Below are 16,431 nucleotides of genomic sequence, written 5' to 3'. Positions count from 1 at the left end.
TACAATTTGACTAGCCCTTTCAAAAACCCTGTGAACATGTTGTTAGAGAAAACAGACCAATTATCCACTTTGGGCTGGAAAGCTTACTCCTGGAGGAGGTCTGTATCACTGCACAATGCAGAATTTGCACAGAAGTAATGTTCTGCACAGAATTTCATTTTTTCCCCACAGAACTGGCACTGCAGAGCTGCTGCTAGAGACTGCTGGACCTGACAGAGCCCAGCTCCCCAAATCGCAATGCACCAATGCAAGAGGCGTACACAGGCTGCAGTTCCCAGCACGCCCTGAACAAAGGAGATGGCATGTGAGCCAGGGCTGCACAATAAGCAGAGTGCCCGGAACACAGGGTCTGGTACCCCCCCCCCCCAGATTTCTGCCAGAGTTTGCTGGCCCTGCTTGGTCACATGGTGTGACCAGGCCCCATCCCTGAGCAACAGCTGCTGGAGCTGGCAAGCTGCACCTCCAGGGAGAGGCAGAAGCAACAGGTGAAATCTGCAGGGAGGGGCCACTGCTTTCCAGGAGGGGAGACAGAAGGTAAGGGAGGGGGGCCTCCCAGAAGGGGGCGCAACTAGACCTGTTCCAGGAGGCGACCAAATCTTTACATTTTGCCTCCCCCATCAATAAATATGGGTCGTTTTTGCCCAGTAGGACAATAACAAATGCTGTGTGGAGTGGAGCCTGAAGCTGGGCTCTGGAGGGACGGGGTGCGGGTGTCTGGCCCCACAGCTGAACTCTGGGGGGGAAAGGGGTGCAGGTGTCTGGGCTCGGGGGCCGTGTGCAGCCACCTCCAGCACCCCTCAACTGTATCCCTGCAACTCCCTCTTGCCTTGGCAGTATCCTCTATTTCGGAATTTGAAATATGGTAACCTACGTGGGCAGGGTGAAAAAAACAGAATTGACTAAAAGACTGGAGGGGCAAAGTTTTCCCCCAAGCTGTGCCGAGCTGGCACGTGTGACACACCCAGACTGAGGCGCCTGGTAAAAGCATAACCGAGAAACAGGAACTGGGTTGTCTTAAGGGTTTCTTTAACTTTCTACTCCTGGGGGAATCTTCTTTGTTGTCTGTATTGTACAGATATACTTGCGGACAGGTATTTTGAAATAAATGACCAAAATAATTGAAACTGGCATGATTATATTGTGTTATTTTGACAAATAAAATTTTCAGAATTTTGTAGCATTTTAAAATATTGTATGCAGAGTTTTTAATTTTTTTGGTGCTGAATTTTTTATTTTTTTAGCGCAGAATTCCCCCAGGAGTAAATGCTGAAATAGCTGCCTGATATACCTTGACAGAGCTAGCGGTCAAACCTCAGTGTTTCAGGTACAATAAGTAATCTAGTAGCTGTTGAACCAAAAAAAAAGGAACGGTGATGCTGCCTGCCTGATCACAGTAGTAAGAATGCATCTGTCAGGGAATCCAGGCTGTGATCTTGTAGGGAATAGAACTGCTGACATTTTCTGTTGATCCTTGTCGCAAATACGTTTATTTGCAGAAACCCCCACCGATGGAAGATGTATCTGGCCAGATGTGGACAAAGAGACCACTCATGGGGTCTTGTAAACGATCTGTTCAGGTGATCTGCCAGATTGTTTTGGACCCCAGTAGATAAGAAGCTTCTAGGCTTATTGAGCTGGCAGTGCAAAGCTCACAAAGCAGTGTAGCCTCTTGACAGAGCGGGCTCCTCCCTGCTTGCTGAGCTAAAACATTGCTGCTGTATTCTCTGTGAGGACTAAAAGGTTGTTTCCCTTGATCTGTAGCGGAAAATCTTGGCAGGCCAATCTAACAGCTTTCGAAAGCCAATTCCTCTGCAGACCTAAACTCTGAGTCTGTAGAGAATCCAGATGGGTCCTCAAGCCAAGGGCAGACACATTGATCACTAACATGAGCGTCGGTTGCAGGCAGGCAAAGGGACTCCCACACATACATTGGCTGGAACTGTCCATCAAGCTAGGGAGATGAGGGCGTGAGAGGGACCTTCACTACCGAGTCCAGATAGTGACAGCACGGTGAGTAGCCAACCCTGAAGAATTATGAGGTGCAGACTGGCATTTTGAACCAAGTAACCGCACAAGGCCACATGCCCCAGAAGCCTCAAACAGTTTCATGCTGTTGTGACTGGGTGAGCTTTGTGATCTATAACAATAGACTGAATCATCTGAAACCTCAAGTTCAGATCATGTGTGTCTACTGCTATGCCACAACGGTGCCACTTTGGCACCAGAGAGGACAGCGTCAAGTCCAGTGCCGATTTAGGCATTGATTTGGAGGAGAAATGCTTGGATTTCAGATATATTCTACTCAACTCCCTCTCACCCCTCTTTTCAGGCTTTGAGGGTGGATATCTTCCTCTGGTGGGTGCCTCTTTGGAAGACACATGCTTGTTGCTAGGCACAAGGGAAGGAGATGCCGGGACTCTGACAACGTTGGAGCAGGACAGCTCAAGGGTGGTCTGAGTACCATCAGCAGGAACTTCAGCCTAGCCTCCCTATCCTTGTTTGTTTTAGGCTTGAATTTACAGCAAATCTGGCACCGGTCTTTCACATGTGCTTCGCCCTGGCACTTAAGACAACTACTGTGCGGGTCACTCACTAGCAACTAGCTTGAAGCCCAGCAACTGGGGCATTCCTAAGTGCAGGTGGTAGAACCCCAAAACATGGAAAACAATCAAAAAATTGAACATAACCAAACTTATTAACTAACTACAATTATATATATTTATACGCAGAGCAGAGAGAAAACTTCTGGTAATGAAAAGGGATTCCAACGACTGTTATGGGAAGTAAGAAGGAACTGAGAGGGGTGTGGGAGCAGCTCTTCCCTTTATACCTGCATGCAGCAGTACCCAGAGCAGAAGATGCGCGAGCCACGCAATGGGTACCGTTAAGGAGAAAAGTTTCTTATGGCCATGTGTCAAAGTGTCCATTTTCTGAATGCAAATGAGCTTTTAAATTAGGGAGGAAAAGAGGTAGGATGTCTCAAAAGTTAAGGCACTGGCTTGAAATGTGGGAGAGCCAGGTTCAAGTGCTTGCTCTGCATGAACCAAAGTGGAGTTTTTCCTCCCAGATCACACATAATCAGGGAGAACAGGGACTTGAACCTGGGTCTCCCACATCTCCAACCAATGCCCTAACCACCTACCTACAGTCTGTCAGTCAGTCATGCTTTCCTTCCCCTTCTCTCCAGATTTCCCAACAAAACTTAGTTGAAACAGTTATGTCTGCACAAAACATTTTGACTTTGAGCACATCTCAAGGAAATTTCATTTAGCCAAAATGTTCAATCAGTTCTAGTGCAGACCAATGTTAAACTTCCAGTATATTACTTACCAGCCTTCTAAAAGATGTTTTTGACCTAGCACTGCTCTCCTAGCTTTTACTGAAACAACAGTGAGTTGGTGTATTGTCATAGAGACCTGTATTTGCTGAGAGTTATACTAGCTTGTAAGTCAGAAAGAGGTACCTGGCTGACCAAAAGGACAGTAATCCCAAGTATTACCTGTAAATCAGCCAAGAAATGCAACAGGCATGTGCCAGGGGAGCAGACACAATGGAAGCTGAAGATTATGAGAAAGCAGAAAAGGAGATAAGAGAAAAGCAGTTAGTATTTAGAGTGGCTTTAGGCTGAAGTCCCTAAAAATCTCCTTTTAGGGACTGGAGTGGGAAGGTATAAAAAAGGGTGTGCATTTTAAAGTGACTTTTAATGTTTATGAAACATACCAGACTGGAGAGACAAAGGAGTTTGCTGTCAAGTGTTATCAAAGAGAAGACACAGCAAGGAGAACAACAATGATTCTCTTGCCTATGGAGTCTTTTAATACATGTTCCTCATTTGACCTGTAGCCATCCTCTCCATACAAACCACACTTTCAGATAACAGAAGGGCTCTTGCTTTAGTAGGATGAGGAAACCTAAAGAATTTGCAAATGCTGCTTTAGGTTGAGCCAGCTAGACAAAGAAGCAGCAAGCAGCCATTGCTTCATCCTCCTAGAAATCAAGCATGTAATTCTGTGACGCTGCAGACCTTCATGGAATCAGAAGGAAGTCAGAGACATGGCAGTGTTCTCTTGCATCACAGTAATTAGGCTTGTCCTTGTGCCGACAAATAAGAAACGTAGCAAAGAAGTCTGCCATTAAAGAAAAAAAGCAGTATAGAGTTTGTTTTAACCCTTTTGTACCAGGTGAGTTGACTGCTCCCCTATTAGTGTTGCAGGATAAAGTAAGAGATTCCTAAAAATCAACATGAGAGACAGCCGTGCTCTTCTACTCTCATCCTCCTTACTTTATGTGCCACTGCTATTTATGTCTTTGCCAAAAAATAATAGTCTGCCCTTCTCAACAGTTTTCATGTAAGGCAGCTCCTCTTAATTATAAGAGGCCTTGTAAGTTTTGACTTGCTTACTTTACCACAATATTTCCTAAAGTCTTGGCCTTCACTGGTTGCTCGTTGTCATCCAGAACCATCACTGCAAAGTAACAAAGAAAGAGATCATTTTTCTTCCTTGCAAATGGTACTTTTCAGATGGACAAAGACAATCTCTAAAAAGCTTGTCTACCTGGGGAGTTAGTGCAAGGCAAGCCAGGGTGAGAAGCTACAATGCACTAACTGGCTAGGTAAACCCTGATACAGAGCACTATGGAACATCTACTGTGCAGTAACAGGGTCCATGCAGCAAGCTAGTTCATTGTAGATTCACACCCTGGCTTGCAGCACACTAACTCACCATGTCTACAAACCTTAATTTGATGAATGCCCACTTATGTCACACTTCAGTGTGGAGTAGGAACAGGCAACAAAAGTAATTATAGAATTTCTGGGTACCAAAACAGATGAGTTAAAGATTCTTGTTAGCATCCCTGCCACAAATCCCTAGGCCTTAAACTAAAGACACACAAACTGGGAGGGAGAAACATCTGGTTGGACTGAAAAAAAAAAACCAACCCCAAACTAAAAATTAAAAGAAAAAAAATCTCCAGACAGCGAAATCTGAATCTTCAATTAAGAAAAGCCCTTTCATAAGTAGGGCAGTGAGCCCATGAAAAAGAGCCCACAAGAAATATAGTAAGTGATAACAACTAAGGCTTGGTCTACACTAAACCCCCAAATCGAACTAAGGTACGCAACTTCAGCTACGTGAATAACGTAGCTGAAGTCGACATACCTTAGTTCGAACTTACCGCCGTCCAGACGCGGCAGGCAGGCTCCCCCGTCGACTCCGCGTACTCCTCGCGGCGAGCAGGATTACCGGAGTCGACGGGGAGCACTTCTGAGTTCGATTTATCACGTCCAGACTAGACGCGATAAATCGAACCCAGAAGTTCGATTGCCTGCCGCCGAACCAGCGCGGTAAGTATAGACAAGCCCTAAGGTTATTAGAGATTGACCTAACGTCCACTCAATAAATATCATTTGTGGTTAAAAAAAACTATCTGTTTTTCAAATGCACAAAATCGGTCTCTGATTTGTCAGACTCTGCATAGTGAAACCATCATCCCGACAGGGAAGGATTGTGGTTTTTATACTACAGAGAGGTGAGGTGAAGTAACTTCTGATTTTCCCAAACTCACACAGCAGGTCAGTGGCATAGCTGGGAACAGAATCCAGAGACCAACTCCAGTGCCATTTTCAATGGTCCACACTACCTTTGTTACAATCTTCAGTAATTTGGTTATATTTCAATAGAGAACATTTAGGTTTACAAGGACAGAGCCTGGAACCTCCTCTTGGATAGTCTTTATTTAGGAAATCTATTAGAATCAAATCCATGCTTCCTGGGAACAAGGGAAGGATGACAAATAACTTGTTGCCCAGGGCTGTGGTACCCTTATCTGTACTAACTACTCAGAGGCATGGCTTATAATAGCTAGAGATACCTCATTAAGAATGGTTGATGCACATAAACAGCAAGTGGAGGTAGGGAGAAGAGGCATATTAAGCCTTTTAAATCATAAGCTATTTGAGTGTGGCCAAGCAGAGGAGGTAACTCTGATAGATACGGCAATTTCCTGCAATATCCTTAAAAAAACCTTATTGAATTAAGTTTATTTGGCGTTCACTGTATTAAACGCAAAGGTAATGTATTATTGTGAGCCCTGGGAAATGTTATGAACTTCAAAGGATTATACTGAACAATGGGCCAGACAAGAATGGACTTTTGGATAGTGTCAAGTGGTTTGCCTGGGGAATCTCAAAGGGGAGGTTGAAGCAATGCCATGAGGAGGGAATCATTGTCTACTGCTTACCCATTCCCAGAATCTGAAGATCAAAGATCCAAGGTGTCTAAAGAAAGTACTAACCATTTTATGGGGATGCTTGTTCTGAGCTACAGGTGTTTTAACCACAGGAAAATCCCTTGGCGGAGTCTGAAGGACTGACTCCTACCAGAGTCTTTGCTGGAGTTGGGGTGATCTCTGTCAAGCTTATTAACATTTGTGTAGGTTCTTTTATTGTTTTTAATGTTTTCTCTGTAATGCTTTTCACTTGAAGAATAAATGTGCTTGCTTAGGAAGACCTGTGTAGTAATTTATAAGTATGGGCAATTATGTTGTTTACAGCATCTGAAAAGAAAGCAAAGAGTAGACGCTGGCCTGTTTAGGCAGTCTGGCATGCCAGGAATAACACAGTGTAGGCAGGGAACTATGCAGCCTGGAAAACCCTGACCATGACTGGAGGGAACAAGATGTGGGTCTCTGCCCAAGAGAGGTGACAGCTGAGGAACAGGGAGCCTAAAAGCAGATGCCCTTGCTAGACTCCATAGGGGAATACAGGTGCAGTTGACCTGACCTGCGACAGGAACGTCCAGCGAGGTCCATCCTGCTACAACAGCCTTGCACAATAAGGAAGAAAGTTGAGGTGAGAGCAGAGATACCCACATCTGCCAACAGACCTTTGAAGTATCATTGTGCCTACTTAATACACAGACTCCAGGACTGCTGAAATTTGATCTTTGCTGTCTGAAACCACTCCTTCAGCAAGGACAGTGATTTTAACACCTGCATAGCCTGTCACAGACAATGGGTCAGAGGCTTGGCATAAGGACAGATAAAGGCCCAAGAATTGGAAGGGTTAATTAGACAGACAAAAGGTAAGCTAAGAAAGATTCTACGAAGGATAAATAGGAACTCAGAGGTCATCCTGTCCCCTCTATTCGAGGGAGGGTAAGTCTGGGATGCTAACAAGAAGCTTCCATTCTCCTGGGCAATGCCTACAAATTCTGTAAACACTATTTGTTGCTTGTACCTGTTCAAGTAACATAAGAAAAATCCATCAAGTTAGACTTGGAAAACTTGGACTCATATAGTAGGAGGAGATAGTCTTACTCATATCACAGTTTCAAGAACTTACATTTTTTTGTTGGTTTTTGTTTTGGATGCATTAGAGTCCTCAGTTTAATGTAATTTGTTTATCAAGGTGCTAACATCAGTTTTTCATATTAGATTTTGTTTCCTGACAGCTATGTATTTAGGTTTCCAAGATTTTTAGAATTTTTTTAAAAAGAACAGCAGTTTAGGAGTATTCCTGAATTACATGGCTACCAACCTATATTCAGGGTATTTACTGCCCTCAAATCCAAAACTTGCTGTATTTTGTCTTGGATAAATAACAAACAAACATATAGACCAAGGGACCAATACCAAATAGGTCAGATCTCAGAAAACATCAGAGCTAGAAATGAATGAGGTATATTATTAAAAAATTAATTCAGGTTTAAATTAGTTTTCCGGTGGTATGTAGCATTCATAGCCTAACCTGGTCACCCAACATTGAATCTTGAACTGTGGCTGAATCCTGCTCTCATTTACCCCAATGTAAAGCTGGAGTCACTTCACACAATATACTTTACTCTGTATTTACAATGGTATAATAGGAAAGAATTTGGCCATTGGAGGGGTGGGGGGTAAAAGGGCATTTCTTCCGATTTTACTTCCCCAAATCCAATTTAAAGGTATCATGACTTCAGCAACCATTGTCCAGAGAACTACTAATGCAATTTTATACTATCAGAAAGCACAGAGTCCATCTTTTAAATGGCATAAAACATTTATCACAAACTAGTAGCTAAAGTAGAAACAGCTAGAGTCATATCACAACTGAAGTGAGGAAAAGTGAGATAGTAATCAGAAGTGATTTCAAGGTCCTGTATTTCATTAACAGCAGGGTTACAGGATTTGTAAACTTTTCCAATAAGTGGTCCTGAACCATTGGTTAGAAAGGAAATGTGACATCTGTTCCCTTACGGAACATACATGAATGTGCGTTCATTTTATAGTCTATTTTAAAGTACAGTAGAACCTCAGAGTTACAAACAGCTCAGAAATGAAGGTTGTTCATAACTCTGAACAAAACGTTATGGTTCTTCTTTCAAAAATTTACAGTTGAATATTGACTTAATACAGCTTTGAAACTTTCCTGTGCAGAAGAAAAATGCTGCTTTCCCTTTATTTTTTTTTAGTAGTTTACGTTTAAAGTAGTACTGCACTGTATTTGGATTTTTTTTGTTTTTTGTTTTTGGTCTTTGCTGCTGCCTGATTGCATACTTCCAGTTCCAAATGAGGTGTGTGGTTGACTGATCAGTTCGTAACTCTGATATTCATAAGTCTGACATTCTTCTGCAATTCCCTTTCATCCATTTAGAAGGAAGTTTTTAGATACTCTAACAGCGGGTTTTGCAGAATTCATTTAAAATCTCTGCATATGTGCGTCCCACGTATTCTTGCTAAGCCTGACTACAGAGCTTTGGGAACAGGTTTGATGCAATTATATTCTGCCATTGTTCCCTGCTTATTAGAGCTCTGGTCAAACTTTAAGCCTTTTCTCTAACTTCATCTTTCATTCATTGTTTGTCTTCATACAATAACTACTAGTGCCAAAGTCTAGGGCAGCTGAAAATCATTTTTTTTAATGTTCATGTTCACTTCTACTTGTTAGAAGAAAGTCAGCCAACCGTTCCTTCCCAAGAATGTGAGCACTCCTCCTGTAGATGGCTTGACCTCAAAAAAATCTAATTATGTGTCCTTCTTGAAGTAATTCCTGAACACTCTGGGTCAAAATCAGAGTTCCCAGGTATAAAAATATTTTAGAATTCTTCATCTCATGGCTGCGCACTCTGCATGCAAATACCTTCCAAACAATGAAAGCTCTCACTTTTTAAGCCCTATGCTGGTTCACAGTCTATAATTTCATACAGCTAGAAATAAAAATGCTGCATACGTATTGAAACATAACGTGTTTAACTCTCTCAAATATGAGCCCCTGTACAAGTCTGAACACAAACACTGTCTTCTTTGATAAAATTAATGAGGATGTGAGGCAGGTACAAATAGACAAGATTTATACCCTTACCATGTTGCTTTTTAGTTCATCATTACATATTTGTAGAGGTCACAGACTTCAGGAAGAATCATCTTTATACACTTAAAATCAGGTGAGTTTTTATATTAAATTGTTGTGCAGAAAAAGATCAGATTAGTGTGTTTATTAAACATATATGTACAACGTATATGTCCAACAAGCAAAACCATTTAGCCTCTGAATAACACATGTAGTCATAGATGTAAGGTACAAGTATGACAATACGTTCTTAAAGCACTATTTAGCTACATAGTCTAGCTACTATTCCCTCTCCACCAATTATAAAGATGATCACTATTAACACTATTTTTCCTAACAGCTAAAAAACAATGTCACTGCTGGTTTTGATTTAACACTAGATTACTGCAGATTATGGTTTGAAGATTTGAATGTTTCGTAATATCCATTGCCCCTTTGTATGCAGGCATTCCAAACCTTCAGACTCAACAGTACAATGACAACTGCAGTTCCTTGTGCACTTTCAAATCTAACTGTATGCCTGAGAAATTTTGGGTGCATAAGGAATGGGTAAGACTAACAGTTGAAAGATGGAAAGGAATGTTTGCTAATAATGCAGATTGCTACGGGTCTGACCTTGTGAGTTTTTGAGCACTTCCTGAAAGATGCAAGCATCTTCAAGGGATACAGGATAAATTAAAACCCATACGATTAAGTGGTTGCTGTAATTTTAATCGTACTGGATACTGGACTCTGATTGTAAGAACTGATGCTTCTGAACCTGACACAGGTCAAAAAGTTGCATGTGTGCATGTGAGAGAGAGAGAAAATGGCTTTAAGACCATTCTGGAGCCACTAGACTGGTTCCAAGGGGCAACATGGAATAGCATCAGGGCTGCTCTAAATTGCGCCAATTGGTAACATACACAATGGGATCTCCAGGATGTGTCAGCTCCCAAATCATGTTTTTTCCCCAGCCAAACTGGGGAGGAAGGAAAAATAAAGAAACATCGGTGAGGAACTACTATGCTGACCCTATGTCACATGGACATTCACCCAGTTAAGTAGCCAGTTAAACCAGAGAGGTACAAAGCTGATTGAGCAGAGACCAATTTTGGCCCTAGATTGTTAAACAATAACTGCAATCTTAAACTCTGATCTTGTGAGGTGCTGAGCTCTCTCAGAAGTGCAAGCAACCTCCTCCCCTATTGATATACACTGCACATTCTTACCATTGTATCCTGGCACTGATTTTCCTGCCTGTCCTGGTGGAGGAGTTGTAGAGTTTCCCAAACCGATGCAGGAAGCAGTAATTGCAGATCCAGTTTCTGTTATGTAATAGAAGGAAAATGTGTCAGTTAAGGCTTGTACTTAATGTCATTAAGTACTTATTGGTGCCAAGCTTGGTTTCTAGTTCGGAACATCAAAAATACATTCCCAGATGAGCAATGAAAGATTTAGAATTCAGAAGATTCATATATAATATGTGATGAATGCAAATTCACCACAGAAACCAGAGTGCTCTAAAAGGCCATGTTTCCATTCAATAACAGACAATTAAAAAAAAAATCTGTATTGCACTAAGAAAAAAGGAACCTGTAGCTTATTCTGCTGTGGACCTAGGGGAGTCAGAGAACAATAAATTACACGTTCGCAAGAAACCTATAGATGATCGGACTGCTACATAAGATTATTTTATATGTGTATTTTTAGAGTTGTCCCATCAACCAGAATCAAGAGGAACAATCTCTAGAAAACACACTAGACCAGACTTGTCTTATTATTATTCTACCTCTCTGTTTAGATTATCCTATTGCTTTCTGTGTAAAGTGTGTATCACTAGGCGGTTGCACGTTTCGTAGCTTCTGTAGGCCGAGCTGACTGCACACACCAGCATTCCTCCATTCCACTCCATAAGCTCCCATCCTCCTTTATTTCAGGGACTCCCTGTAACTTCCTCCACCCTGTCCCTCATGCCTGGGGCTCTCCGTGTCCCCTATTCGTCCCTCCGCTCCATACCAGGGAGGGAGAGGAATTATTTCAGCTCAGTACTAATGTGGACACAAGAACAAATGGATATAAACTGGCCGTCGGGAAGTTTAGGCTTGAAATTAGAAGAAGGTTTCTAACCATCAGAGGGGTGAAGTTTTAGAACAGCCTTCCGAGGGAAACAGTGGGGGCAAAAGACCTCTCTGGCTTTAAGATTAAGCTTGATAAGTTTATGGAGGGGATGGTTTGATGGGATAAAGTGATTTTAGTCAATAGGTCAATAACGTGCCATCGCTGGTAATTAGTAACAATGGTCAATGATGGGATATTAAAAATTACTACAGAGAACTTTTTCCAGAGTATCTGGCTAGAGAATCTTGCCCGCATGCTCAGGGTTCAGCTGATTGCCATATTTGGGGTCGGGGAGGAATTTTCCTCCAGGGTAGATTGGCAGAGGCCCTGGAGGTTTTTCGCCTTCCTCCGTAGCATGGGGCATGGGTCGCTTGCTGGAGGATTCTCGGCGATTTGAAGTCTTTAAATCACGATTTGGGGACTTCAACAGCTGAGTCAAGGGAGAGAATTATTCCAGGAGTGGGTGGGTCAGCTTTTGTGGCCCGCATCATGCGGGAGGTCAGACTAGATGATCATAATGGTCCCTTCTGACCTTAGAGTCTATGAGTCTACTCTGTGCGTCCTCATCCCCCCACCCCCATTTCCCCTCATGGCAGGGACTCTGTGTGCACCTTCATTTCCCCTATACCAGCGTCCCCCAAGTTCCCTCCCACCATGGACTGTATGTTTCACTGCCTCCCCTATACCAGGGTCCTCCCATTCCAGGGGCAATGTGTATGCTCCCATCCCGCATTTCCTCTTCCTCATCATTTTTATTTCCATCTGTCATTCAGGGTGTCAACATGTTAAGCTACTGGAAGAATGAGGAGAGATGAGATGGGATACTGTTATACTGGAAGATATTAATGGGTGCCTTCAACCAGTTTGATTTATAGACAACTGGAGAGAAAGTGGAAGCTGTTGTGCTAAACAGATGACAGGGGCTCCATGTCCCGCATTTTCCTCCTTTCAGTTTTTCAATTTTGCCTGTAAATCGATACACTCATGCCTAGAATATTCCCTGGAATTGATCAAATGTGGCATTTAAAATTTATGGTGTTACATACAGACAGGGGAATGCAGTTGTGCAAAGCCTTCTCAAAGTCGACCAACTATATGCAGAATTCTATTTTGGGGCTGAGAAATTCTCTCCCTTGAGATGCTCAGTAAGCAGACAAATGTAATATTTCCCAATTTTATGCTGCTGGGCAGGAAGACCAGAGAGTAGTCTCTGTTATGAAGCAATGGATCACTACTTTATCTGGAACTACTGCAGATAGTTCAGGAATATCTATTTTATAACTCATGGGGTTCTCATTGAGATACCACTTTGGGAACTATTTGCAGCTACACAATGAAGAAGAAAGGAAAAATAAAATAGTATAAAGTAAAGTATATCTGTGCTGCAGTCATGATTAAAGCTAGCTCAGATACATTCACACGAGTTGCAACAAAATCCCATGACTGCAATGCAGACGTATCTTAAGTTTCTGAAGCTGCTAGAAAGAAACTTCATGGGAGTGCTGGGGGAAGAGGAGTCATTCCTTCAGTATTGCCAGCCCCAAGCATTCAACAAATCATGAGTCAAGCACCCAAAAGCATGAGATTTGACAAGCAGTACATTGAAGTGTTTTTTTTTTTTTTACTTGCTTTCTGGCTTGTGAATCTTCAGTGCTCAGATATTCAAGCTTATCTCCACACCCAGGATGGCTAGGAATTTACTTTCATTAAAATGAAAGCAGAGGTTCTGATGTGGTTATATAACTCCAGGGTCTGGAGGAGGGGGAGGGGGTTAATGAAAAAAAATTATAAGACTCACAATAAAACTGTGAGAGTTGTCTATGTTTATAGAAGCATTGCTCTACAGCAGCCATACTTCCTTCTGGAAGGAAGCTAAGTCTGTATTCTCGCTATGGAGGCTTTTCATGTTGGTAGATTCTTACAGGAGTTAACCAGTCAGTGGTAAGATTAATACAGAATATTTAATAGGGTCCTTATTCAGTCTACTGGCTTTCCCATGTATGCAGGGCCCAAAATGGGCTGGTGTGCAGTAGTTTTGGCCAGTGACACTGATGGCCTTACTGGAATTTCAACTCATCCATATTTCAAACTAAGCAAGCCAGTGCAGGACCAGAGATGGCCCTTGAACTTGCACCAAGGTGAAGCTGTGTCCAGCAAGAGAAGCATGCCAAGTTCTGAAAAAATCCCACCTTAAAGCAGCCTGTCTCAGATGCTGGCTGCAGGAGGCAGATAACAGCTACACTTATAAGAGCCACAGAGGTCACAGATAGAATAGGGGAAAGGCAGTGGACGCAGCTGGTGGCAGCTTGAACTAGAACCTCAGGGATCTCCAGTGGGAGGAGGCTGAAACTGGCCTGAACAGGAGCCTTGAGGGCTAAAGAGAAAGTAGGAAAGAGAAAAACAAATGGAGGCAACAACTAACTGAGCAGAGGGAGAACAAGTCAGAAGAGATTGGGAGAAAGTAAGACTGAGGGTTGCACCCAGGCTGAGAGAAAAACTGGGGGTGGGGGCAGGCACAGATTCATAGAAAACAGAAATGGGGGAGAAAATGGTTCAGAGTTATAATGAGAAAAGGAGGAAAGAGGGTGGAATAAATGGTGTGTGAAAACTAGAAAAAACGATAAGGCTACAGTGTTACTGCACCTCTGAGCCATAGTTTAAGTGAGGGTTTTGGCAAAGATTAATAACATCAGAATATGGGCCTATTTCCTTGAAAGAGCGAGAGACTCGTATTTTGCAAGCAGAAAAAAAGGTAAGGGGTTCCTGCTTCGCTATGATGTAAAAGAAAGGAGCCTCATCCCATTTAACAATGTGTGTGAGGATATTTGCCAGGGTTCTCTTGTAGTAGAAGCAGGGAGGCAGTAGCACAAGGCAATGGAGCTGCAGAAGCAGAAACCCTGACAGATGTTATTCAGCAGGTTTGGAACTGCATTTTCCCCAAAACACTGATATTGGGCTATTATGGACCCTAACCTTTTCTTCCCCATTCAATTTTTTTTAAACAGAATGAAGTCAAATTGAAAAATAAGGGCAGATATACTTAAATACACCAAATTTCTACACAATCCGCATTTCCCTGGGGAGTAGAAGGGGGAGAAGGGAATCAGAAAGCAAGGGGAAGGGGAGAATCTTCCAGCTGACTGCAGGAGTTGCAGGGAGGAGGCTGCCAAACCTACTGCAACAGGTCTGTTGAGAAAGGCCTGGTTTAAACTACTAAATTATGCCAGCATAACTATGTCACGTAGCAGTGTGAAAAAATTCATACCTTCTAGGCCAGTGGTGGGTCTGCGGACAGTCAATGTAAACACTGTCTTGCAGACCACCAGCTGATTACCCTGATGAGCCGCAGGTTGCCCACCACTGTTCTAGGCAGTCTAGCTATGCCAGCGGAATGGAGTAGTGCAGATGCAACTAAGCCGACAGAAGAGTCTTTCTGTTGGCTTACCTAAAATCACTCAAGGTTGATGTGCTACTACTGAAGTAGAAGAACTCCTTCTATCAGCATATGCAGTGTCTACACTAGCGGTCTATGGGTACGTCTATACTTACCTCCGGGTCCGGCGGTAAGCAATCGATCTTGTCTAGACGCGATAAATCGATCCCGGATCGATCCCGGAAGTGCTCGCCATTGACGCCGGTACTCCTGCTCCATGAGAGGAGTAGGCGAAGTCGACGGGGGAGCCTGCCTGCCGCGTGTGGACCCACGGTAAGTTCGAACTAAGATACTTCGACTTCAGCTATGTGAATAACGTAGCTGAAGTTGTGTATCTTAGTTTGAAGTGGGGCGTTAGTGTGGACCAGCTCTCAGCCAGCATAGCTTTACTGAAATAGACTCTTTTAATGCAGACCTGACCAAAAGGTGGTACGTGGGTTTGGCTTTTAGATCAGAGCTGAGAAGAGGAAATCATGGGACGCAGTCAGTCTCCTTTCAGATGAACTGGACTGCTCATTTGTTGGTGGACATCACTTGTCAGTGTATTTAAAATTTAAACTTCTGACAACCTGATGCCCAACTATCTGCTGCTGCGGTGGGTGGTACTGAGGAAAAAGCTCCCCTTCCAAACGCCACTCTTCAGCCTGTTAACGTTCTCCCTGTGAGGCCCTCCAGCCTATCCTCACTGCTTCAGTATACCCCAAACAACTGCTACTCTATACAGCTCCTTTCTCTAATGACTCCTGTTCCCATAGATGAGGTCACATTCACTGCTAGAGTCAGGTGCAACTCCATTAACTTCAGCTTAGACCAGCAACAGATATAGGCCCAGGCACCAAACAAATGTGGGGGGAGGCAGAATGCAGACTTGAAAGCCTTGCAGTACCATCCTGCAAGAATGAAAAATGTGTGGGGGTGAGAGGGATGACACGGGAGGGAAGTAGGAGGATAGGGAGCTAGAAACTTAGGGCTGGGAAATCCAGGGCCCCAGACGGTATCCCACCTGTATAACACAACAGTCATCACAAATCTCCTCTTAGGGCACCTGGGCCTCCTCTATTCCTCCCCCATCTTCAGGAAACCCGGGGTCCATTCCAGAAAATAGAGGATTCAGTATTTAACCACCTGAGTAAAGGACTTTGTGGGAGTCAGGGTAGCTCTGCTGACATCATCCCAATGGAGTGACTGCAGCCAAGAGAGCCACAAACATATTGTCCCCCTGCTATGATAATGGTGGAAGACCTCCCCACCCCCATGTTGGATTCCCAAATCAGGGAGTCCATGTAGGACTGGTCTAGTTTGCAGGAAGAATATACTCAGTGTTAGGTCTGTGACTAGGAAGCGTGGAAGAGTCTGGTAATGGAGATCCTGGACTCATTTTGTCTTATTCCACTCCAAGGAATTGGCCTGAAACTGCTAAACTCAGTTCACGTGGGCTGCAAAGTAGTTCCTTCACTGAAAATTGTTACAGTATCTATCAACCTAAGCCGCATTTGAACTTGTAACAGACAGCCATCGCCAAAAAGCTGAATGTCCCATTATGAGTTTCATGAAACCATCCAATACA

The 16,431-nt window shown here is 43.2% G+C and overlaps 1 protein-coding gene across 2 annotated transcripts in view; it reads right to left on the bottom strand.

Annotated features, from left to right (window-relative positions):
• Positions 1-16,431, bottom strand: part of ACSS3 (acyl-CoA synthetase short chain family member 3) — a 122,118-nt gene that overhangs the window by 23,227 nt on the left and 82,460 nt on the right. For both annotated transcript variants that reach the window (XM_054027343.1, XM_054027352.1), the window contains 2 exons: positions 10,543-10,638; positions 4,403-4,466 (listed from right to left, as the gene is read on the bottom strand). In XM_054027343.1, coding sequence (XP_053883318.1) covers positions 4,403-4,466; positions 10,543-10,638 — 160 coding nt within the window. The remainder of the gene's footprint in view (positions 1-4,402; positions 4,467-10,542; positions 10,639-16,431) is intronic.

Source organism: Malaclemys terrapin, chromosome 1 (assembly GCF_027887155.1).
Source record: "Malaclemys terrapin pileata isolate rMalTer1 chromosome 1, rMalTer1.hap1, whole genome shotgun sequence".
Classification (NCBI taxonomy): Eukaryota; Metazoa; Chordata; order Testudines; family Emydidae; genus Malaclemys; species Malaclemys terrapin.
The sequence above is the reverse complement of the archived record's forward strand: the minus strand, read 5'-3'. Positions and strand labels throughout refer to the sequence as shown.